Genomic DNA, 24920 nt, shown 5'->3' on the forward strand with positions numbered 1-24920 from the left:
TTTTACACTGGTGGCAGAGGTGGGATTGTTTGCCCCCCTGCCCAGCTTTCATTGATCTTTTTTACATTGGTGGCAGTGGTGGGATAGCCTTCCCCCCTGTCCAGTTTGTTCGTTGATCCTATTTACAGCTTTCTAATGGCTATGAGGTTGTTTCGCCATCTGCCGGGAGTGCTTTGATTGTTTTTTATCCGTATGGCAGAAGGGGGTTGGGCTGGATGGCCCTTGGGGGGTTCCTTCCAACATTAGGATTCTATGACTCTATTCTATTCTATAATGTATATATATAGAGAGAGAGAGAGTGAAGTGACTGGACTGACCTTGAGGGAGCTGGGGGTGGTGACGGCCGACAGGGAGCTCTGGCGTGGGCTGGTCCATGAGGTCACGAAGAGTCGGAGACGACTGAACGAATGAGAGAGAGAGAGAGAGAGAGAGAGAGAGAGAGAGAATATAGTATAACATTGTATAACATTATATTATATTATATTAATATAATGTTATACAATAGGTTCATGTTGGTTTTTTCGGGCTATATGGCCATGTTCTAGAGGCATTTCTCCTGATGTTTTGCCATGCAGGCGAAACGTCAGGAGAAATGCCTCTAGAACATGGCCATATAGCCCAAAAAAACCAACATGAACCTAGTGCAGTGGTTCTCAACCTGGGGGTCGGGGCCCCTGGAGGGGTCACGAGGGAGTGTCAGAGGGGTCACTGAAGACCATCAGAAAACAGTACTTTCTGTTGGTCATGGGGTTCTGGGTGGGAAGTTTGGCACAATTCTATCGTTGGTGGGGTTCAGAATGCTCTTTGATTGTAGGTAAACTATAAATCCCAGCAACTACGGCTCCCACATGTCAAGGTCTATTTTTTCCAAACTCCACCAGGGTTCACATTTCGGCATATTGAGTATCCGTGCCAAGTTTGGTCCAGATCCATCATTGTTTGAGTCCACAGTGCTCTCTGGATGTAGGTGAACTACAACTCCCAAACTTAAGGTCAATGCGCACCAAACCCTTCCAATATTTTCTATTGGTCATGTGAGTTGTGTATGCCAAGTTTAGTTCCATTTGATTGTTGGTGGAGTTCAGAATACTCTTTGATTGTGGGTGGACTATCAATCTCAACAACTACAACTCCCAAAATCAATTCGTCTGAACCCCAACAGTATTCAAATTTGGTCATATTGGGTATTTGTGCTTAATTTGGTACAGTGAATGAAAATAGATCCTGCATATCCGATATTTACATTACAGTTCATAACAGTAGCAACAGTTGTGAAGTAGCAACAAAAAATAATTTTATGGTTGAGGGGTCACCACAACATGAAGAACTGTATTAAGGGGTCGCAGCATTAGGAAGGTTGAGAACCACTGACCTAGTGATTCCGGCCATGAAAGCCTTCGACAATGTTATACAATGTTATACTATATATTATCTCACCAAACTACGAATCCCAGAATGGCTTGGAATTGAGCCATGGCCATTAAAGAGGACTGTATGATGCCAATAGGGGCCCCTGGTGGCACAGCGGGTTAAACCACTGAGCTGGTGAACTTGCTGACCGAAAGGTCAGCGGTTCAAATCCGGAGAGTGGGGTGAGCTCCCGCTGTTAGCCCCAGCTTCTGCCAACCTAGAAGTTTGAAAACATGCCAATGTGAGTAGATCAATAGGTACTGCTTCCACGGGAAGGTAATGGCGCTCCATGCAGTCATGCTGGCCACATGACCTTGGGGGTGTTTATGGACAATGCCGGCCGAGAAATGGAGATGAGCACCAACCCCCAGAGCACCGACCCCCAGACGACGACGCTGCCTTGTGGACTTTGAAACCTTGCAACTTTGGACTTGGCTTCCTTTGACTTTGGACTACTTTTGACGACAGCTTTTGCTTCACGGACCTTTGTTTGCTTGCTCTTTATCTACTGCCGTAGGGAGACCAAGGTGCTTGTCTATAAAGCTATTGTCCTCCCAACCCTGCTCTATGCCTGTGAGACGTGGACTGTCTACAGACGTCACATGCAGCTCCTGGAACGTTTCCATCAGCGCTGCCTCCGGAAAATCCTGCAAATCTCCTGGGAAGACAAGCGGACAAACGTCAGCGTGCTGGAAGAAGCAAAGACCACCAGCATTGAAGCGATGGTCCTCCAACATCAACTCCGCTGGGCCGGCCACGTTGTCCGGATGCCTGACCACCGTCTCCCAAAGCAGTTGCTCTACTCCGAACTTAAGAACAGAAAACGGAACGTTGGTGGACAGGAAAAGAGATTTAAAGATGGGCTCAAAGCCAACCTTAAAAACTCTGGCATAGACACTGAGAACTGGGAAGCCCTGGCCCTTGAGCGCTCCAGCTGGAGGTCAGCTGTGACCAGCAGTGCTGCAGAATTCGAGGAGGCACGAGTGGAGGGTGAAAGAGAGAAACGTGCCAGGAGGAAGGCGCGTCAAGCCAACCCCGCCCGGGACCGCCTTCCACCTGGAAACCAATGCCTTCACTGCGGAAGAAGATGCAGAGCAAGAATAGGGCTCCACAGCCACATACGGACCCACAAGGAAATCCATAATGGAAGACCATCTTATTCGTCCAACGAGGGATCGCCTAAGTAAGTAAGTAAGTAAGTAAGTAAGTATCTACTGCATTATTTTGGGTGACTTTGGACGCTACCCAGTTTAATCCGGATTATATCTGTTTAATCCGGATTATTTTCTAAGTTAGGTTTGAGCTAAAACTTGCTGCTGCTTTTCAGTTTTGACCAGAGGCACTGAAGTAAGTGTCTTTGAGTCCTTTGTTTGATTTAATAACCTGTTTCTTTTGGACATATTACTGAGTCTGGCTCTTTAAAGGCTTCTGGGTTCTGACAGCGTTTCTGTATTGATGGGCGTGGGCTCATGTAAGCCACCCCCCCCCCCCCGAGTGCCCTTTGGGGAGATGGTGGCAGAGTATAAATAAAGTTGTTTATTGTTGTTTGGTTATCACTTGTTGCTAAACCTTTTTGAACTATAGATCTTCCTTTCTTATTCCTAATTTTATATGCTTTTTAATATTTATTTATTTATTTATTTGCTTTACTTCTATACCGCCTTTCTCAGCCGAAATGGCGACTCAAGGCGGTTTACATAGTAAAGGTTAACACAACAACATCAAGAAAGCAATTAAAAGCACATTATACAAAATATCAAGTCAAAAACAATCATTAACCTAGACGTGCGCCTCAGCAAACAAATCAGAATCAGAATCCGTAATCATAATCCTTTATACCAATTCCTATGTTCAGTTGTACCGTCTTACTGTATTTCATTGCATTATTTAGCCAAACGCTTGTTCGTAAAGCCAAGTCTTGACCTTCCTCTGGAATGCCAGCAGTGAAGGGGCCTGTCTGATGTCCACAGGTAGGGCGTTCCACAGCCGAGGGGCCACCACCAAGAAGGCCCTGTCTCTTGTCCCCGTCAACCGCGCCTGCAATGCGGGCGGGACCAAGAGCAGGGCCTCCCCAGACGATCTTAATGTCCTAGTCGGTTCATAGGAGGAGATGCGTTCGGAGAGGTAAGTAGGGCCAGAACCGTTTAGGGCTTTATAGGCTAAGGCCAGCACCTTGAATTGTGCGCGGTAGCAGATTGGCAGCCAGTGGAGCTGGCGCAACAGAGGAGTGGTGTGCTCCCTGAGTGCCGCTCCTGTTAACAACCTGGCTGCCAAACGTTGGACCATTTGAACCTTCCGAGCAGTCTTCAAGGGCAACCCCACGTAGAGCATTGCAGTAGTCTAAGTGGGATGTAACCAGAGCGTGGACTACCGTGGCCAAGTCAGACTTCCCAAGGTACGGTCGCAGCTGGCGCACGAGTTTTAACTGTGCGAATGCTCCCCTGGTCACCGCCGAAACCTGGGGTTCCAGGCTCAGCGATGAGTCCAGGGTCACACCCAAGCTGCGAACCTGTGTCTTCAAGGGGAGTGTGACCCCATCCAGCACAGGCTGTAACCCTATACCCTGTTCGGCCTTGCGACTGACCAGGAGTACCTCTGTCTTGTCTGGATTCAACTTCAATTTGTTCGCCCTCATCCAGACCGTCACAGTGGCCAAGCACCGGTTCAAGACCTGGACAGCCTCCTTAGTAGCAGGTGGAAAGGAGTGACAGAGTTGGACATCATCCGCGTACAGATGACACCGTACTCCGAAACTCCGGATGATCTCCCCCAGCAGCTGGGTGTTTTTACAATAATGTTTTTACCTTTGCCTTACAATAAAAAATTGGCTTATATTCGTACTGTTGCAACTCAGGGTAGCTTTCACCTTGCTCCAGACACCCCCACACCAAAGCTGTAGGTTTTGTAGTTTATTGAGAAAAAGGCAAAATCAAAACAAAGTATAAGAAATGCAAGAGTTCCATAGGCAGGACAAAGGCTTAAATGCAAAGACGAAAGTTCCCAAGATCCAAACGCAAAAACATGAAGCATAATCTTTTAGCAATGGTCAAACAAGAGTCCATGGAAAACAGTTGAAAACAAGGCCCAAATCCCAGACTCAGGAAGCCAGAAGCGTGCTGCTAAAAGCCAAAGTTAATCCACAGAAGTTTGCATGGAAAGAGCTACGTTGGACTGACAACCCCTGCTTGTCAGCTACATGAATGCATTGCGTTGACCTTTGGCACCCTTGGCTTCTCGCTTGCTAGCCAAGTGAGTGCTTCTCCGGAGCCTTAATTGCAGACGATCTTGTCTGCTCATTAATTCATTATCTTGCATCAATAGGAGCATAGTGTCTAGATCTAAGGAAGTAATGCCACCCCTCTATTCTGCTTTGGTTAGACCATATCTGGAATACTGTGTCCAATTCTGGGCACCACAATTCAAGAGAGATATTGACAAGCTGGAATGTGTCCAGAGGAGGGCGACTAAAATGATCAAGGGTCTGGAGAACAAGCCCTATGAGGAGCGGCTTAGGGAACTGGGCATGTTTAGCCTGAAGAAGAGAAGGCTGAGAGGAGATATGATAGCCATGTATAAATATGTGAGAGGAAGCCACAGGGAGGAGGGAGCAAGCTTGTTTTCTGCTTCCTTGGAGACTAGGACGCGGAACAATGGCTTCAAACTACAAGAGAGGAGATTCCATCTGAACATGAGGAAGAACTTCCTGACTGTGAGAGCCGTTCAGCAGTGGAACTCTCTGCCCCGGAGTGTGGTGGAGGCTCCTTCTTTGGAATCTTTTAAGCAGAGGCTGGATGGCCATTTGTCAGGGGTGATTTGAATGCAATATTCCTGCTTCTTGGCAGAATGGGGTTGGACTGAATGGCCCATGAGGTCTCTTCCAACTCTTTGATTCTATGAAGTGTGCTGCTAAAAGCCAAAGTTAATCCACAGAAGTTTGCATGGGAAGAGCTACGTTGAACTGACAACCCCTGCTTGTCAGCTACAAGGCTCAATACCCTTTGCAGACATGAACACATTGCGTTGACCTTTGGCCCCCTTGGCTTCTCGCTTGCTAGCCAAGCGAGTGCTTCTCCGGAGCCTTAATTGCAGACGATCTTGCCTGCTCATTAATTCATTATCTTCAAGGCTATGCAACCCCTTATCTTGGTCCAGCTGGACAGGATCACCGTGGGGTGGAAAAGACATCTCCACCTGGCCGTGTAGGAATTCACTCTCGTTATCAGTCTCACTAACATTCCTTTCCCCTGGGAACCGACTTGCTGTTTCTCCTTCAGCAGCCCCACCGTCAGCCCTATATGAAGCATGTAGAGAAATCTGTAGCCCATCATCCTCATCATCATCCTGTAGGAATTATGGCTCAGAAGGACCACAGAGCTCAGCTTCAGAGTCAAGCTGAGTCACAACACGTGCACTCTTGTGTGGTGCGGTGGTCATAGGTGTTTCCAAGCCTGGAGTGCAACATAAACTTCTTCACGAAACATATAAAATTCTGGCTGATGCAAAGGGCTTTGCGGCATTACAAAATTGCAATACGTACCAATAAGGTAGTCATATAATAAACAACATATTCTAGTTACATTTGAACTCCACTTTATAAGGGTGCGTCCACACTGTAGGAATCCACACTGGCACCACTTGAACCACTATGGCTCAATGCTATGGAGCCCTGGGAGATGTAGTTTGCTAAAGTAACCACACTCTTTAGCAGAGGAGGCTCAAGACCTTGGGAAACCACAACATCCGGGACTCCAACGCACAATGCCATGGAAGTTACAGTGGTGCCAAACTGCATTAATGTGACGGCGTGGATGCACCCAGGGGCTTCGAGGAGAATTTGACTTTGACCGTTGAGTTTGTGATTCGCGCTCCATAATGTCCTGCCCAGTACTGGGTGTCCTTCCCTGCGTGCTGGAAATGGACATAGCGGACTCCGGGGCCGTATTCCCGGAAAACGTGGGACACCTGCAAAGGGAAAGAGAATGAGGTGAAAAGAGACCGGATTGGATGTCGGGCAAAGCTTGCCACATTGGGATCAGCCTTGATTTCTGAGCCCTAACCCAAATCCTTGGGTGCATCTGCACTGTAGAAATAATGCAGGTGGAGACCACATTAATTGCCATGGCTCAATGCTATGGTGTCCTGGGAGATGTAGTTTACTAAGGGGCACATCTATGCTACTGAATGAATGCATTTTTGCATCACATGAATTGCCATGGCTCGATGCTATGGCATCCTGGGAGTTCTAGTTTACTATGGGGTTGTAGTTTTACTAAGGGGGACATCTACACTATAGAATGAATGCATTTTGGCATCACATGAATTGCCATGGCTCAATGCTACGGTGTCCTGGGAGTTGTAGTTTACCAAGGGGTGCATCTACACTATAGAATGCATTTTGCCACAAATAGAATAAATTAATATTGGCATCACATGAATTGCCATGGCTCAATGCTATGGCGTCCTGGGAGTTCTAATTTACTATGGGGTTGTAGTTTTACTAAGGGGCACATCTACACCATAGAATGAATGCATTTTGGCATCACATGAATTGCCATGGCTCAATGCTACAGTGTCCTGAGAGTTGTAGTTTACTAAGGGGCACATCTACACCACTGAATGAATGAATTTTGGCATCAAATGAATTGCCATGGCTCAATGCTACAGTGTCCTGAGAGTTGTAGTTTACTAAGGGGCACATCTACACCAGTGAATGAATGAAATTTGGCATCACATGAATTGCCATAGCTCAATGCTATGGCGTCCTGGGAGTTGTAGTTTACTAAGGGGGCACATCTACACCATAGAATAAATGCATTTTGGCATCACATGAATTGCCATAGCTCAATGCTATGATTTTCTGGGAGTTGTAGTTTTACTAAGGGGCACATCTACGCTACTGAATAAATGCATTTGGGCATCACATTAATTGCCATGGCTCAATGCTATGGCATCCTGGGAGCTATAGTTTACTAAAGGGCAAATCTACACTATAGAATAAATGCATTTTGCTACAGATAGAATGAATGGATATTGGCATCACATGAATTGCCATGGCTCAATGTTATGGCATCCCAGGAGTTGTAGTTTTACTAAGAGGGATATCGACACTATAGAATTAATGCATTTTGGCATCACGTGAATTGCTATAGCTCAATGTTATGGCATCCTGGGAGTTGTAGTTTTACTAAGGAGCTGTAGTTTTACTACAGGGCACATCTACACTATAGAATGAATGCATTCTGGCATCATGTGAATCGCCATGGCTCAATGTTATGGCATCCTGGGAGTTGTAGTTTTAATAAGGAGTTGTAGTTTACTAAGGACATCACGTGAATGGCCATGCCTCACTGTTATGGCATCCTGGGAGTTGTAGTTTTACTACGGGGCACATCTACACTATAGAATGAATGCATTTTGGTGTCACAAAAATTGCCTTGGCTCAATGCTATGGCATCCTGAGAGTTGTAGTTTTACTAAGGAGTTGTAGTTTTACTACAGGGCACATCTACACTATAGAATGAATGCATTTTGGCATCACGTGAATTGCCATGGCTCAATGTTATGGCATCCTGGGAGTTGTAGTTTTAATAAGGAGTTGTAGTTTTACTAAGGACATCACGTGAATTGCCATGGCTCACTGTTATGGCATCCTGGGAGTTGTAGTTTTACTAAGGAGCTGTAGTTTTACTACAGGGCACATCTACACTATAGAATGAATGCATTCTGGCATCATGTGAATTGCCATGGCTCAATGTTATGGCATCCTGGGAGTTGTAGTTTTAATAAGGAGTTGTAGTTTACTAAGGACATCACGTGAATGGCCATGGCTCACTGTTATGGCATCCTGGGAGTTGTAGTTTTACTACGGGGCACATCTACACTATAGAATGAATGCATTTTGGTGTCACAAAAATTGCCTTGGCTCAATGCTATGGCATCCTGAGAGTTGTAGTTTTACTAAGGAGCTGTAGTTTTACTACAGGGCACATCGACACTATAGAATGAATGCATTTTGGCATCACGTGAATTGCCATGGCTCAATGTTATGGCATCCTGAGAGTTGTAGTTTTAATAAGGAGTTGTAGTTTTACTAAGGACATCACGTGAATTGCCATGGTTCAATGTTATGGCGCCCTAGGAGTTGTTGTTTTACTAAGGGACATATCTACACTATAGAATAAATGCATTTTGCCGCAGCTCCATGCAATGGATTCCTGGGATATGTAGGCTGGTGGCGCAGCAGCACTCTTGAGCAGGGAAGACTAATCTACAACTCCCAGGATCCCATTGCACTGAGTTGTGGCAGTTCAAATGGTGATGGCAAAGAGCACCTGTTGATATTTGGCGTTGTTCCATTGCGGGATGCCATCTGGCTTTGCTGTGAAGCTGGAGATGACCGAGGTCCGGTCAGCGGCCAGGAGGTGGACTTCGATTTTGTAGATGCACCCACAGTCGTCCCGGGCGCCCCACCTGCGGAGGACAAAGAGCATTATGCGCTAGGAATAGCTAAGAGTGCGTCCACTCTGCAGAATGAATGCAGTTTGACTCCACTTGAACTCCTATGGATCAATTATATGGAATCTTGGGATTGTAGTATGGCAAGGTCTAGAGAAGTGTTTCTCAACCTGGGGATCGGGACCCCTGAGAGGGTGTCAGAGAGGTCACCAAAGACTATTAGGAAAAATACAATCTTGAGATTGTAGTTTGACAGTTTTTCTCAACCTGGGGGTCAGGTGGGGGGGTCACAAGGGGACATCAGAGGGGTCACAAAAGACCATCAGAAAACAATATTGGGGGTTCTGTGTGTCAAGTTTGGTTCAATTCTATCATTGGTGGGGTTCGTAATGCTCTTTGATTGTAGGTGAACTATAAATTCCAGCAATTACAACTCCCAAATGTCAAGGTCTATTTTTCCCAAACTCCACTAGTGTCCACATTTGGGCATATTGAGTATGCATGCCACGTTTGGTCCAGATCCATCTATTTTTGAGTCCACAGTGCTCTCTGAATGTAGGTGAACTACCACTCCAAAAACTCAAGGTCAAGGCCCACCAAACACTTCTAGAGTTTTCTGTTGGTCATGGGAGTTTGGTGTGCCAAGTTTGGTTCAATTCCATCATTGGTGGGGTTCAGAATGCTCCTTGATTGTAGGTGAACTAAAAATCCCAGCAACTACATCTCCCAAATGTCAAGGTCTATTTTCCACAAACTCCACATTTGGGAATATTGAGTATTCATGCCAAGTTTGGTCCAGATCCATCATTGTTTGAGTCCACAGTGCTCTCTGAATGTAGGTGAACTACAACTCCCAAACTCAAGGTCAAGGCCCACCAAACCCTTCCAGTATTTTCTGTTGGTCACGAGAGTGCTGTGTGCAAAGTTTAGCCCAATTCTATCATTGGTGGAGTTCAGAATGCTCTTTGATTGTAGGTGAACTATAAATCCCAACAAATACAACTCCCAAATGTCAAAAACAAACTCCAGGTCAATGCCCATCAAACCCTTCTAGTATTTTCTGTTGGTCATGGGAGTTCTGTGTGCCAAGTTTGATTCAATTTCATCATTGGTGTAGTTCAGAGTACTCTTTGATTGTAGGAGAACTATAAATCCCAGCAACTACAACCCCTAAATGTCAAGGTCTATTTTTCCCAAACTCCACCAGTGTTCATATTTGGGCATATTGAGTATCTGTGCCAAGTTTTGTCTGGATCCATCATTGTTTGAGTCCACAGTGCTCTCTGGATGGAGGTGAACTACAGCTCCCAAACTCACCACCAAAGACTTTCAGTATTTTCTGTCGATCATGGGCGTTCTGTGCCAAGTTTAGCCCAATTCTATCATTGGTGGAATTCAGAGTGATTTTTGATTGTAGGTGAACTATAAATCCCAGAAACTAGAACTCCCAAATAACAAAAACAATCTCCAACACCACCAGTATTCAAATGTGGACGTATTGGGTATTTGTGCCAAATTTGGTCCAGTGAATGAAAATACTTCCTGCATTTCAGATATTTACATGACAATTCGTAACAGTGGCAAAATGATAGTTGTGAAGTAGCCACAAAACAATGTTATGGTTAGGGTTAGGGCAGTTCAAAGTGGTGCCAAACTGCATTCGTTCCAGAGTGTAGATGGCGTTGCAGAACTCACCAGTCAGCAATACAGATGTCAGGTTGGAAGGCGTCCATCAGCTCTTCTCCTAAGCCTTCTTGCAGCAAGTCAACCACCTGAGATTTGACGCACCATCTTTGGGAGGAAAAAAAGGCCAAAATGGTAAAGGTTTTGCAATCTTTGCAAACCTGTCCACACCTATTCCTTGTTTCGATCCGTCTGTACGGCAGAACCAACGCAGATTGATCCCACTTGGACTGCCATGGCTTAAAGCTCTGTAATCCTTGGAGATGTACTTTAGTGAGTTGCATAATCCCTTTAGCAGAGAAGGTCAAAGATGTTGTGAAACTACAACTCCCAGAGTTCCGTAGCACTGAGCCATAGTAGTTCATGTGGGGTCAAACTACGAGGGTTGAATGAAAAGTAATGCCTCCACCTTCGTAACTCCTCAACAGATGGCAGTACTGGTCTGCGGCAGGTACTGGCTTGTTCAGTAGACTCTCCTCCACAGTTCCATTTTGGCGGGAAGTCTTAGCATTGGAAAGTTGTGCTGTTAAACTGTGATTTAAGCAACGTATGCAGCAGGTACTGGCTTGTTCAGTAGGCTCTCCTCCACAGTTCCATTTTGGCGGGAAGTCTTAGCATTGGAAAGTTGTGCTGTTAAACTGTGATTTAAGCAACGTATGCAGCAGGTACTGGCTTGTTCAGTAGGCTCTCCTCCACAGTTCCATTTTGGCGGGAAGTCTTAGCATTGGAAAGTTGTGCTGTTAAACTGTGATTTAAGCAACGTATGCAGCAGGTACTGGCTTGTTCAGTAGGCTCTCCTCCACAGTTCCATTTTGGCGGGAAGCCTTAGCATTAAATGGTTGTGTTGTTAAGAGTGCGAAGTATGGAACCCTGCGCAGGCAGTCAGTCAATGCGTCTAAGCAACGTATGCAGCAGGTACTGGCTTGTTCAGTAGACTCTCCTCTACAGTTCCATTTTGGAGGGAAGCCTTAGCATTGAATGGTTGTGTTGTTAAGAGTGTGAAGTATGGAACCCTGCGCAGACGGTCGGTCAATGCGACTTAAGCAACATATGTGGCAGGTACTGGCTTGTTCAGTAGGCTCTCCTTTGCAGTTCCGTTTTGGCGGGAAGCCTTAGCATTGGACGGTTGTGCTGTTAAAGTGCAAAATATGGAACCCTGCACAGACGGTTAGTCAATGCGATTTAAGCAACGTATGCGGCAGGTACTGGCTTGTTCAGTAGACTCTCCTCTACAGTTCCGTTTTGGCGGGAAGCCTTAGCATTGAATGGTTGTGTTGTTAAGAGTGTGAAGTATGGAACCCTGGGCAGACGGTCGGTCAATGCGACTTAAGCAACATATGTGGCAGGTACTGGCTTGTTCAGTAGACTCTCCTCTACAGTTCCATTTTGGCGGGAAGCCTTACCATTGGATGGTTGTGTTGTTAAAGTGCGAAGTATGAAACCCTGCGCAGAAGGTCAGGCAATCAACTTAAGCAACGTATGCAGCAGGTACTGGTTAGTTCAGTAGGCTCTCCTCTACAGTTCCATTTTGGTGGGAAGCCTTAGCATTGAACGGTTGTGTTGTTAAGAGTGCGAAGTATGGAACCCTGCGCAGGCAGTCAATGTGTCTAAGCAACGTATGCGGCAGGTACTGGCTTGTTCAGTAGACTCTCCTCTACAGTTCCGTTTTGGTGGGAAGCCTTAGCATTAAACAGTTTTGTTGTTAAAGTGCGAAGTATGGAACCCTGCACAGACGGTCAGTCAATGCGACTTAAACAACGTGAATTCTTGACAGCTGAAGCTGTCACCCCAAAGGAGATTCATCAGAAAATGCAAGCTGTTTATGGTGATTTTGTGGATGTGAGTACTGTGCGTCATTGGGTGAGTAAGTTTAAAGATGTTGAGGTGGCAACATCTGACTTGCGTGACAAACAAAGAATTGGACGTCCTGTGACAGCAACCACCGAGTTTCACAAGCCAAAGGTTGAAATCTTTAAACTTACCCAACGACGCACAATGCTCACATCAACACAATCACCATAAACAGCTTGCATTCTCTGATGAATCTCTTTTGGGGTGACACCTTCTGCTCTCAAGAATTCAATGACTGCACGTTGCTTCAGTCGCATTGACCAACCATCTGCACAGGGTTCCATACTTTGCACTTTAACAACACAACCATCCAACGCTAAGGTTTCCCGCCAAAACGGAACTGCAGAGGAGAGTCTACTGAACAAGCCAGTACCTGCCGCATACGTTGCTTAAGTCGATTGACCGACCGTCTGTGCAGGGTTCCATTCTTCCCACTTTAACAACACAACTGTTCAATGCTAAGGCTTCCTGCCAAAACGGAACTGTAGAGGAGAGTCTACTGAACAAGCCAGTACCTGCAGCATGCGTTGCTTAAGTCGCATTGACCGACCATCTGCGCAGGGTTCCATACTTCGCACTTTAACAACAGAACTGTTCAATGCTAAGGCTTCCTGCCAAAACAGAACTGTAGACGAGAGTCTACTGAACAAGCCAGTACTTGCCGCATACATTGCTTAAGTCGCGTTGACCGACCATCTGCGCAGGGTTCCGTATTTTGCACTTTAACAACACAACCATTCAACGCTAAGGCTTCCTGCTAAAATCGAACTGTAGAGGAGAGTCTACTTAACAAGCCAGTACCTGCCGTATACGTTGCTTAAGTCGCAATGACCGACCGTCTGTGCAGGGTTCCATACTTTGCACTTTAACAGCAGAACCGTTCAACGCTAAGGCTTCCTGCCAAAACGGAACTGTAGAGGAGAGTCTACTGAACAAGCCAGTACCTGCCGCATAGCAGTACTGCCATCTGTTGAGGAGTTATGCAGGTGGAGGCATTACTTTTCATTCAACCCTCGTATATTATTTCGATATTGTAAGGCTGTTACGAATTGTGGGAGTTGAAGTCCAAAACACCTGAGAGGGCCTGGTGTAGATGCACTCAGCGACGTTAAGTTGTTAGTGCCTGATTTGGGGCAACGTGGTAGAACTCACCCATATGAAGACACGAAGCAGGTCTGGGCTTCGGCTCCTTCCACGCGGTCCCGGTTGCCCTCCACTTTCCAGCCATCGCCTCTGTTTTCAATCTCCCAGTGCTGAAACTGCTCTGGGAACACAAACGAGAAGGGCAACCAAAAAGGGTCAGTGGCCTAAAAACTATGATCCCTCTCAGGGAGAGCCATGTTTGTTTACATATTTGATAGGAAGCCATATTGAGGAGAGAGGACGCTTAATGTTTACCGCTGCTCCCGAGACTGGACACAATGGATTCCAATGGTAGGAAAAGAGATTCCACATTAGGAAGAACCATTTGAAAGAGGAATACACTGCAAAGTGAAGGTTGGATGGCCATCTGTTGGGAGGGCTTCGATTGTGTCATCCTGTCTGGCAAGATGGGATCGGACTTGATAGGATCTTTTCCATATTCTATGAATCAACAGAGGCAAGATGGCCATCTGTCGGGAGGGATTGGATTGTGTATTGCTGCCTGGCAGATTGGAGTAGGACTGAATAGTCTATTCAACATTAAAAGTCTTTGGTGGCCTTTAAGTAGTATTGGATGGCCATCTGTCAGGAAGGATTAGATTGTGCCCTGCCCAGCAGAAAGAGGTTGGACTGGATGACCTTTGAGGTCACTTTCAACTCTAGGATCCAATGATTCAACAGAGGCTGAGTGGCCATCTGTCTGGAGGTCTTGGATTGTATCTTCTGATTGACTGGATGACCTTTGGGGTCCCTTCCACCTCTAGGATCTAGGATCCTATGATTCAACAGAGGCTGACTGGCCATCTGTCGGGAGGGCTTGGATTGTGCCCTGCCTGGCAGAATAGGGTTGGATTAACTATAGACTACTGAGAAAGGATCAGAAAGGTAATCTGGCCTGTGATTGACCATAGACTACTGGGAAGAGATCACAAAGGTCATCCAGTCCAACCTCTTTCTGCCAGGCAGGAAGACACAATCAACCCCTTCCCAACAGATAGAAATCTGGTCTGTGATTGACCATAGACTACTGGGAAGAGATCACAAAGGTCATCCCAATCCAACCCTATTCTGCCAGGCAGGGCACAATCCAAGCCCTCCCAACAGATGGCCAGTTAGTCTCTGTTGAATCATAAGCACAGACCAGATTTCCATCTATTGTGAAGGGTTTGATTGTGTCTTCCTGCATGGCAGAAAGAGGTTGGACTGGATGACCTTTGGGGTCCCTTCCAACTCTAGGATCCTATGATTCAGCAGAGGCTGGGTGGCCATCTGTTTGGAGGGCTTCAATCGTGTCATCCTGCCTGGCAAGGTAGGATTGGACTTGATAGCCTTTGGCATCTCTTCCAGGTCTAATATTCTATTATTCAATAGAGGCTGGATGGCCATCTGTTAGGAGTGTCTTCCTGCATAGCAGAAAGAGGTTGGACTGGATGACCTTTGGGGTCCCTTCCAAATCTAAGATCCTATGATTCAACAGAGACTGAGTGGCCATCTGTTGGGAGGGCTTGGATTGGATCTTCTGGTTGACTGGATGACCTTTGGGATCCCTTCCAACTCTAGGATCCTATGATTCAACAGAGGCTGACTGGCCATCTGTCGGTAGGGTTTGGATTGTGCCCTGCCTGGCATAATAGGGATGACGTTTGTGTTCTCTTCCCAGTAGTCTATGGTCAATCACAGACCAGATTTCCATCTGTTGGGAAGGGTTTGATTGTGTCGTCCTGCATGGCAGAAAGAGGTTGGACTGGATGATCTTTGGGGTCCCTTCCAACTCTAGGATCCTATGATTCAACAGAGGCTGACTGGCCATCTGTCGGGAGGGCTTGGATTGTGCCCTGCCTGGCAGAATAGGGTTGGATTGGGATTACCTTTGTGATCTTTTCCTAGTAGTCTATGATTAAGCACAGACCAGATTTACATCTGTTGGGAAGGGTTTGATTGTGTCGTCCTGCATGGCAGAAAGAGGTTGGACCGGATGATCTTTGGGGGTCCCTTCCAACTCTAGGATCCTATGATTCAGCAGAGGCTGAGTGGCCATCTGTCGGGAGGGCTTGGATTGTGCCCTGCCTCACAGAATAGGGTTGGATTGGGATTACCTTTGTGATCTTTTCCCAGTAGTCTGTGATTAAGCACAGACTAGATTTGCATCTGTTGGGAAGGGTTTGATTGTGTTGTCCTGCATGGTAGAAAGAGGTTGGACGGGTGACCTTTGGGGTCCCTTCCAACTCTAGGATCCTATGATCCAACAGAGGCTGAGTGGCCATCTGTCTCGAGGTCTTGGATTGTATCATCTGATTGACTGGATGACCTTTGGGGTCCCTTACAACTCTAGGATCCTATGATCCAACAGAGGCTGAGTGGCCATCTGTCTGGAGGTCTTGGATTGTATCATCTGATTGACTGGATGACCTTTGGGGTCCCTTCCAACTCTAGGATCCTATGATCCAACAGAGGCTGAGTGGCCATCTGTCTCGAGGTCTTGGATTGTATCATCTGATTGACTGGATGACCTTTGGGGTCCCTTCCAACTCTAGGATCCTATGATCCAACAGAGGCTGAGTGGCCATCTGTCTCGAGGTCTTGGATTGTATCATCTGATTGACTGGGTGACCTTTGGGGTCCCTTAGAACTCTAGGATCCTATGATCCAACAGAGGCTGAGTGGCCATCTGTCTGGAGGTCTTGGATTGTATCATCTGATTGACTGGATGACCTTTGGGGTCCCTTCCAACTCTAGCATCCTATGATTCAGCAGAGGCTGGGTGGCCATCTGTTTGGAGGGCTTGGATTGTATCATCTGATTGACTGGATGATCTCTGGAGTCCCTTCCAACTCTAGCATCCTATGATTCAGCAGAGGCTGGGAGGCCATCTGTTTGGAGGGCTTCAGTTGTGTCATCCTGTCTGGCAAGGTAGGATTGGACTTGATAGCCTGTGGCATCTCTTGCAGGTCTAGCATTCTATTATTCAATAGAGAATGGATGGCCATCTGTCGGGAGGGCTTGGATTGTATCTTCCGATTGACTGGATGACCAGTAATACCCTCCCCGCACCTTGATATGGATTGACTCACTCTTTCCGCAGGGGTTCTTGATCAGATTCCTCCCAAAAGGTCTCAGGATGCTGATCCGGCGCCAGTCTATTTGGGAAGCGCCCTGGATGGCTTCCACGGCTGCCTTGCTGAGCGGGTCCCGTTGGCACTTGAGCCTCCAAAGGGTGGGCTTGTCAATGAGGTCCCTCCACTTGCGACACACCAAGCGGCACTCCCTCACCAGGCTCCGGCCGGGCACCCAGCTCAGGATCAGCAGCAGCAGCTCATCCGGGAGGTATTTCAGGTCCTCCATTATTTGGACGTCCTCGGTGGCCTTTGGCGACGCGCTCTTGCTTTTGACCAGCCCCATCTTTCTCTTCCTTCTTCTGCTCATTTATCTGGAACGGAAACATTACTCAATGAGTCATTTGCATACACAAATCTATCATTTCCTTGGAAGGAGAGCCCTTCCTGCCTGTCGAAGCTTCCAAAGAACATTTGAGAATGTCTTATTGATCTTTTAAAGCTTTGGTAGTGTTGCATCCCAGTTCAAGAAACAAGACCATAAGATTAAATCCACCACACTGGACTGTAGGAAAAGCAATCCTTGTTTATTGATGAAAAATTGGTTACAAAAGAAAGGTAAATGCAGAGTCAAAAAGCCACAGAAAAACACAGTAGTCAAAAGGATCTCTGAACTTGAGCAAAACTTCAAAAGCCACAAAACAATAACCAGGAGTCTGTTAGCCTTTTACTAACCATGAACTTGGAAACTAGAAGCCTCTGGGATTACTGGCCATGGAACACAGGAATTTTGCCAAGACCAGCCACAGTCCCGAACGTTGCTTGACCTAAAGAAGCACCCGGCAGGGATGCTCTTAAACCAAAGAAGCTATTCTTAGAAACGCCCCTTGACTTTTCTGTCTGGGCCTCTTTCTGCTGTAAGTGCTGTGACCTTCGTAAAGACTGGGAAACAAATCTATCTCTGACTATCTGTTCTCTTCGGTCCTCATTATCAACCCCAGGTGGAGAGATATCACAGCTAACTTCCAAAACATTCTCTTCTAGCTGTTGGGTTTCGTTTTCATTCCCACTGACCTCTGCATCAACAACAGATTCCACACTGTCAGAGTCAGGGAGAGCTTGCTCAGTTGGAAAAACTATCAGAGATCAGGATCAGGCTGAACCCCAACAAGTAGGGTTTTTTTTAAAAAAAAAATCATTTAAAGGTAAAGGTTTACCCTTGACATTAAGTCCAGACTCTGGTGCTCATATCCATTTCTAAGCCCAAGAGCCGGCGTTGTCTGTAGATATGTTCTGGCTGAGATTTTATCTGATGATGAGGATGATGGGATTCAGATTCCTGGCTCTTTTTCTATGCCTCAGATCTCTGGGCCTGCTTCTAGGTCTTTTTCTGAGGCTCCCACAGACAGTGCAGAGTCAACACAGCGGTTCTCAGAAGAAAATAATTTTAACGAAGGAGATAGCGAACAGGTGGAGAGGCCTTTGCCTCCTTTCCACACTGATAGGGAAAGTGCAGATAGCCTTGATAGTGACTTGACCCGGCAAGCTTGTCTTGATTTACGGGTCAGGCAGAGTTCTCGCCTGGCCGGCAGACGAGAAACCAGCTTGGGGAAAGGTCATCGCAATGCTTTCATGTCGGTGAGAGCATAATGTTTTCATGTTAGAAAGGTATTTCTGGACCAAACGTGGCACAAATACTCAAAATGCCCAAATGTGAACACTGGTGGAGTCTGGGGAAAATAGATCTTGGCATTTGGGAGTTGTAATTGCTGGGATTTATAGTTCATTACAATCAAAGAACATTCTGAACTCCACCAACGATAGAATTGACTCAAACTTTCCACATGGAATCCCCATAACCATCAGAAAATACTGTGTTTTCTTATGGTCTTTGGAGACCTCTCTGACACCCCCTCGTGACCCCCTCAGGGGTACCGACCCCTAGGTTGAGAAACACTGCATTACATTATAAATATTATAAATATTATAGGTCTATACAATATATTATATTATATTATATTATATTATATTATATTATATTATATTATTAGAATACCACAGGAGACAAGGTGGAGTTCTCTTCACTCTGGCCCAGAGCGGCAGTTGGTGTTGGAGGGAGGGGTCTCCAGCTGATGACATATCCAGGAAACTAGATGGAACTGTCCCTTGCCCTCCCCTCTCTTCACTTATCCATTTTGCTCTTGATTTTCCCCAGGAACTGTCCATGGAGAGCCTTCTTTGGCCGGTTTTCTCTTCTGCTCTGCATTGTGTTTTTACGGCATTCACTCTTTGTCTTTTGCACTTGAAGCAGTTTTCATTATTGACTTCTATCAATGTTAGTTCTTGACTGCATTTTGCCTAATCTGCCAGGACAAACGCAGCAGCATTGCCCAAACACAAATCAAGGAACATGAAAGGCACTGCAGACTACTTCAACCAGAAAAGTCAGCTATAGCAGAGCACCTGATGAACCAACATCTTATCACCTCTCAACAAAAGTTTGCTCCAGGCACTGTCAGGCCATTATATGCTAATCAAGGTGGTCAGTTGAAACATTCACACCCAGCTCCAGCAGACAAGAGTTCTTTGTCCCACCCTGGTCATTCCACAGATATATAAACCCATTCTCCTACTTCCAACAGATCTCACAACCTCTGAGGATGCTTGCCATAGATGCAGGCGAAATATCAGGAGAGAATGCTTCTAGAACATGGCCATATAGCCCGAAAAAACCTACAACAACCCAGTGATTCCGACCATGAAAGCCTTCGACAATATTATTATTATTATTATTATTATTATTATTATTATTATTATGTTATTTCTTTAGTGTAGATACACCCTAAATTACATATTCATTTACAGTTTTGTGTCTGAAGCACAATTCCATTCCCTTTTCAAATAGGAAGACTGCAAATCACAGCCGGGGCATTACAACCATCCGAATCAAATACATTCACATGTATGTTCAGGCCTGTAGCGAGGGGGGGGGGGGGTTAGGGGTTCAAACGCCTCCCCCCCCCGAAATGTTTCAGATTTTTTTAAAAAACCTGGTTTACTCATGAATTTTAACTGGTTAACCAAATCCCCATGCTGCTAAGTCTATGAGATGCAAAAAATCAAGAGTCCCTCCAGAACTGCAAGCACTATCTCAAGCAAATATTGGCAATGTATTCACACTGTCATTACTTGCAGCAATAGCCGATGTCGTTGTTCTGGTACGGCTGTACCAGGAGCTCCAACTTTATTTGCTTTGTATTAAATGTTTGATTGCAGTCCTAGGTCTCAGGGACTCTGCAGATAGGTGGCTTCTTTGGTTGCAGTCATAGGGCAAGTCACCTGTCCATCATTGTTAAGTTTTGGTCCCATCCCTTGCTCAGAGCAATTGGGAAGGCAGCCATTTTTAATTAGTCTCAGCAAGGAAAGCTAATGTACAGGACGTGTGCAAGCTTCCCCTGTACAAAAACTTCAACCCTTAAGACCTTCCGGGTCTTAAAAAAGAATTTCCAGGAAAACAGCCCTAAAGACCAAAGAACTCCAGCTGGAGAACATCGACTGCCTTGCTGGTAGGTCCACTCAGCATTCGAGATGCAGTTCAACCCGGTAGCGGAGCCCACATCAGTAAGGGTTAGGTTACAGTCAGCCTGGGAGAAGTTAAAACGGGGATTTTCCTTTAAAGGAGAAGTTATTGAAGACCGTTGCCTGTCCTTCGTGGGTAAGATTAGGAATGCACCAGTTGCCTAAAAGCTTGGAATCGTTTGCTTAACTTTACTGAAGACAAGATAAGTTTCTGTTTGATTATTCATTAATAAAAGACTTTGTTGTACTTCTCAAGCCATCTAAAGACTGTTTGTGGTGGAAACCTCTGAGAACTTCTCTTTAGGCCCCCCTGGCTTACCGCTGAGCAAAGGTTACACATCCTATTCTAAAGACAATTATTTACAGGCCCAGCGCAGGACAGAACAGTAGTGAAGCAACCAAGTTGGGGGGGGGGGGGATGTTGAATGCTCCCATTAAGGAGGCCAGACTTGGTGGAGGTGGTTGACAAGGGCGGAGCTGCAGGCTATTGAAGGCTGCTCTGCCCCCTGCTGTGTTCTTTGCTTCAGCGTGAGCTAGGAGGCAGGTTTCAACCCCCCGCCCCAGGAAATTTTCAACCCCAGCCCCCAGAAATTTCAACCCCTCCCGAAAAAATTTTCTGGCTACAGCCCTGTGTATGTTGGAGCATTTCTTACCATGCATTTCTGCTCTTTCACAAGTTGCGTAAAGGGAACAAAGCAGGAGTGAGCTCAGATAAATAAAATGTGTGGAGGACTGGGTGGGGAGTTTCCACTACTTCAAGTAAACACGAAACGCAAACCATAGACATCGATTGTTTTCCATCCTTAAAAGTGAAACTGCAGCCAAAGATTTCCATTCTTAGTGACCGTATGCCAAAGTGCCTCTCTGCTGACTGAGTTGTCCCTTCATTTTCAGCCACATTCCTCAAACCTTAAAGCAGTGTCATGCCTCACCGAACTACAACTCCCAAAGTCCCATAGCATTGAGCCAGGGAAGTGAAAGAGGTGTCAATCTGCACTCCTTGTGGAGACTTTCATGGCTGGAATCACTGGCCTTGCTGTGAGTTTTCCGGGCTGTCTGGCCATGTTCCAGAAGCATTCATTCCTGACGTTTTGCCTGCATTTGTGGCTGCCATCCTAAGAGGTTGTGAGGTCTGTTGGAAACTAGGCAAGTGGGGTTTTTATATATATCTGTGGAATAATGTTTAAGGTGGGAGAAAGAACTCTTGTCTGCTGGAGGCAAGTGTGCATGTTGCCATTGACCACCTTCATTAGCATTTAATGGCCTTGCAGTTCCAAAGCCTGGCTTCTCACTGCCTGGTTTCTTTCTCCCACCATATTCCACAGATATATAAACCCCATTTTCCTCGTTTCCAACAGACACAAGTGTGTATGTTGCCAGACATAAGTGTGTATGTTGCCATTGGTCACCTACTTTGATTAGCATTTAATGGCCTTGCAGTTTCAAGGCCTGGCTTCTCACTGCCTGGGTTCTTTCTCCCACCATGGACAGTATTCCATAGATATATAAACCCCATTTTCCTAGTTTCCAACAGACCTCACAACCTCTGAGGATGGCTGCCAGACATACAGGTGAAACGTCAGGAGAGAATGCTTCTGGAACATGGCCAGACAGCCCAGAAAACTCACAACAGCTCAAAAAACTGGATATAAAAAAACGTAAACATAATAATATATGGGCTCCTAGATTTGTATGGAAACACAGAGCTTGACTGTTGAATGGATGCAGTTTGGTTGACGCCCCTTGAACTACCATGGCTCAATGATAGGAGACAATGGGAGTTGTAGTTCGACTGTTGAATGGGTGCAGTTTGATTGACTCCCCTTGAACTACCATGGCTCAATGCTAGGGGACAATGGGAGTTGTAGTATGACTGTTGCATGGATGCAGTTTGATTGACACCCCTTGAACTACCATGGCTCAATGCTAGGGAAGAATGGGAGTTGTAGTTTGACTGCTGAATGGATGCAGTTTGATTGACACCCCTTGAACTACCATGACTCAATGCTAGGGAGTTGTAGTTTGACTGATGAATGGATGCAGTTTGATTGACGCCCCTTGAACTACAATGGCTCAATGCTAGGGGACAATGGGAGTTGTAGTTTGACTGTTGCATGGATGCAGTTTGATTGACACCCCTTGAACTACCATGGCTCAATGCTAGGGGACAATGGGAGTTGTAGTTTGACTGTTGCATGGATGCAGTTTGATTGACACCCCTCGAACTACCATGGCTCAATGCTAGGGAGTTGTAGTTTGACTGATGAATGGATGTAGTTTGATTGACGCCTCTTGAACTACCATGACTCAATGCTAGGGAGTTGTAGTTTGACTGATGAATGGATGCAATTTGATTGACGCCCCTTGAACTGCCATGGCTCAATGCTAGGGGACAATGGGAGTTGTAGTTTGACTGATGAATGGATGCAGTTTGATTGACACCCCTTGAACTGCCATGGCTCAATGCTAGGGAACAATGGGGGTTGTAGTTTGACATCCCTTGAACTACAATGGCTCAATGCTAGGGAGTTGTAGTTTGACTGATGAATGGATGCAATTTGATTGACGCCCCTTGAACTGCCATGGCTCAATGCTAGGGGACAATGGGAGTTGTAGTTTGACTGATGAATGGATGCAGTTTGATTGACACCCCTTGAACTGCCATGGCTCAATGCTAGGGAACAATGGGGGTTGTAGTTTGACATCCCTTGAACTACAATGGCTCAATGCTAGGGAGTTGTAGTTTGACTGATGAATGGGTGCAGTTTGATTGACTCCCCTTGAACTACAATGGCTCAATGCTAGGGGACAACGGGAGTTGTAGTTTGACTGATGAATGGATGCAGTTTGATTGACACCCCTTGAACTGCCATGGCTCAATGCTAGGGAACAATGGGGGTTGTAGTTTGACATCCCTTGAACTACAATGGCTCAATGCTAGGGAGTTGTAGTTTGACTGATGAATGGGTGCAGTTTGATTGACGCCCCTTGAACTACCATGGCTAAATGCTAGGGAAGAATGGGAGTTGTAGTTTGACATGGTCCGAAGAGAGTAAAAACTCCCAGGATCCCATAACATTGAGCCATGGCAAGGAAGAGTGGTGCTGAACTACCTTCATCCTACAGCAGAGATGCACCCATGCGGCTTTGGTAGAGAAGACTACAGCCCTGGCGAAACTACAGCTCCCAGGGCCACATAGCACTGAGCCATGGCAGTTCAGGTGAGATTAAACAGCATCAAACCTACAGTACAGATGCACCCCCCCCCCCCAAAGCACAGGTGGAAATGCACAGCCTTTGAGCACCGCCTCTTTGCGCATTGCTTGCCTTGGAAGCGTCTCTGTTTGCCACCCTGGGGTGCCAGCTTGCCAAGCAAGGAAACAGCTGCTTTCGGGTTTCCCAAAGAGCCAGGAAATCCGGCAAGAGCCCGGCCAGAGGCGTGTGGCTTCCTGGGTCGCTTCTGAGGCCAAAGGGAGGAGGAAGAGGAAGAGAAAGAGGAGGAGAAAGAGGAGGAGAGCAAGTGACCCGCTTCCCTTCTCGCCCCTGATGCGCCTTTGACGCACAAGAGCCACAAACAGCCCAGAGCTGTTCCATGTCTTGTCGAAGGCTTTCCTGGCCTGAATCACTTGGATGATATAGGGTTTTTCGGGCTCTATGACCATGTTCTAGAGGCATTCTCTCCTGACGTTTCGCCTGCATCTGTGGCAAGCATCCTAGAGGTTGTGAGGTCTGTTGGAACTAGTAATGTTTCTAATCTATAGAAATAAAAACGTAATGTTCGTTTGTGGGATTAACAGAACTCAAAAAGCACTGGACAAATTGACACCAAATTTGGACACAAGACACCTAACAACCCAATGTATGTCCTTCACCTTAAAAAATGGTTTTGTCATTTGGGAGATGTACTTGGTGGGATTTATAGTTCACCTCCAATCAAAGAACATTCCGAACCCCACCAACGATGGAATTGAACCAAACTTGGCACACACTTCTCCCATGACCAGCAGAAAATACTGGAAAGGTTTGGTGAGCAGTGTCCTTTAGTTTTGGAGTTGTAGTTCGCCTACATCCAGAGATCACTGTGGCCTCAAACAATGATGGATCTGGACCAAACTCTACACAAATACTCAATATGCCCAAATGTGAACGCTGGTGGAGTTTGGGGAAAATAGAATCTTGACATTTGGGAGTTGTAGTTGCTGGGATTTATAGTTCACCTACAATCACAAAGCATTCTGAACCCCACCAACTATGGAATTGAAACAAACTTGGCACACAGTTCTCCCATGACCAACAGAAAATACTGGAAGGGTTTGGTGAGCAGTGTCCTTTAGTTTTGGAGTTGTAGTTCACCTACATCCAGAGATCACTGTGGCCTCAAACAATGATGCATCTGGAGCAAACTCTACACAAATACTCAATATGCCCAAATGTGAACACTGATGGAGTTTGAGGGAAAATAGAATCTTGACATTTGGGAGTTGTAGTTACTGGGATTTGTAGTTCACCTACAATCAAAGAGCATTCTGAACCCCACCAACGATAGAATTGGGCCAAACCTCCCACACAGAACCGCCATAATAATAATAATGTGTAAATAATGTAAATGTAATAATAATAAATAAGGTAAAATAGAGTAAAATCATAAATGTAATAAAATTATAATAATAGCAGAGCAAAACAATAAATAACCTTGACTTGAGTATCAGCTGAAGGAGGCTTTTTCAGCCTAAAAAATGGCTGAGA

The 24920-nt window shown here is 45.9% G+C and overlaps 1 protein-coding gene across 1 annotated transcript; it reads right to left on the bottom strand.

Moving 5' to 3' along the window:
• Positions 1-5106: 5106 nt before the first annotated feature.
• On the bottom strand, positions 5107-23669 carry LOC137095434 (F-box only protein 27-like). Its single transcript, XM_067462105.1, has 6 exons — positions 23502-23669; positions 16614-16969; positions 13552-13663; positions 10561-10656; positions 8742-8880; positions 5107-6372 (listed from the first exon to the last, which is right to left on the bottom strand). Exons 2-6 carry the CDS (start codon positions 16963-16965, stop codon positions 6202-6204), a joined length of 870 nt encoding a protein of 289 aa, XP_067318206.1. The 5' UTR covers positions 16966-16969; positions 23502-23669; the 3' UTR covers positions 5107-6201.
• Between the last annotated feature and the right edge of the window lie 1251 nt (positions 23670-24920).

The sequence above is a fragment of the Anolis sagrei genome, chromosome Y, assembly GCF_037176765.1.
Source record: "Anolis sagrei isolate rAnoSag1 chromosome Y, rAnoSag1.mat, whole genome shotgun sequence".
Taxonomy (NCBI): Eukaryota; Metazoa; Chordata; class Lepidosauria; order Squamata; family Dactyloidae; genus Anolis; species Anolis sagrei.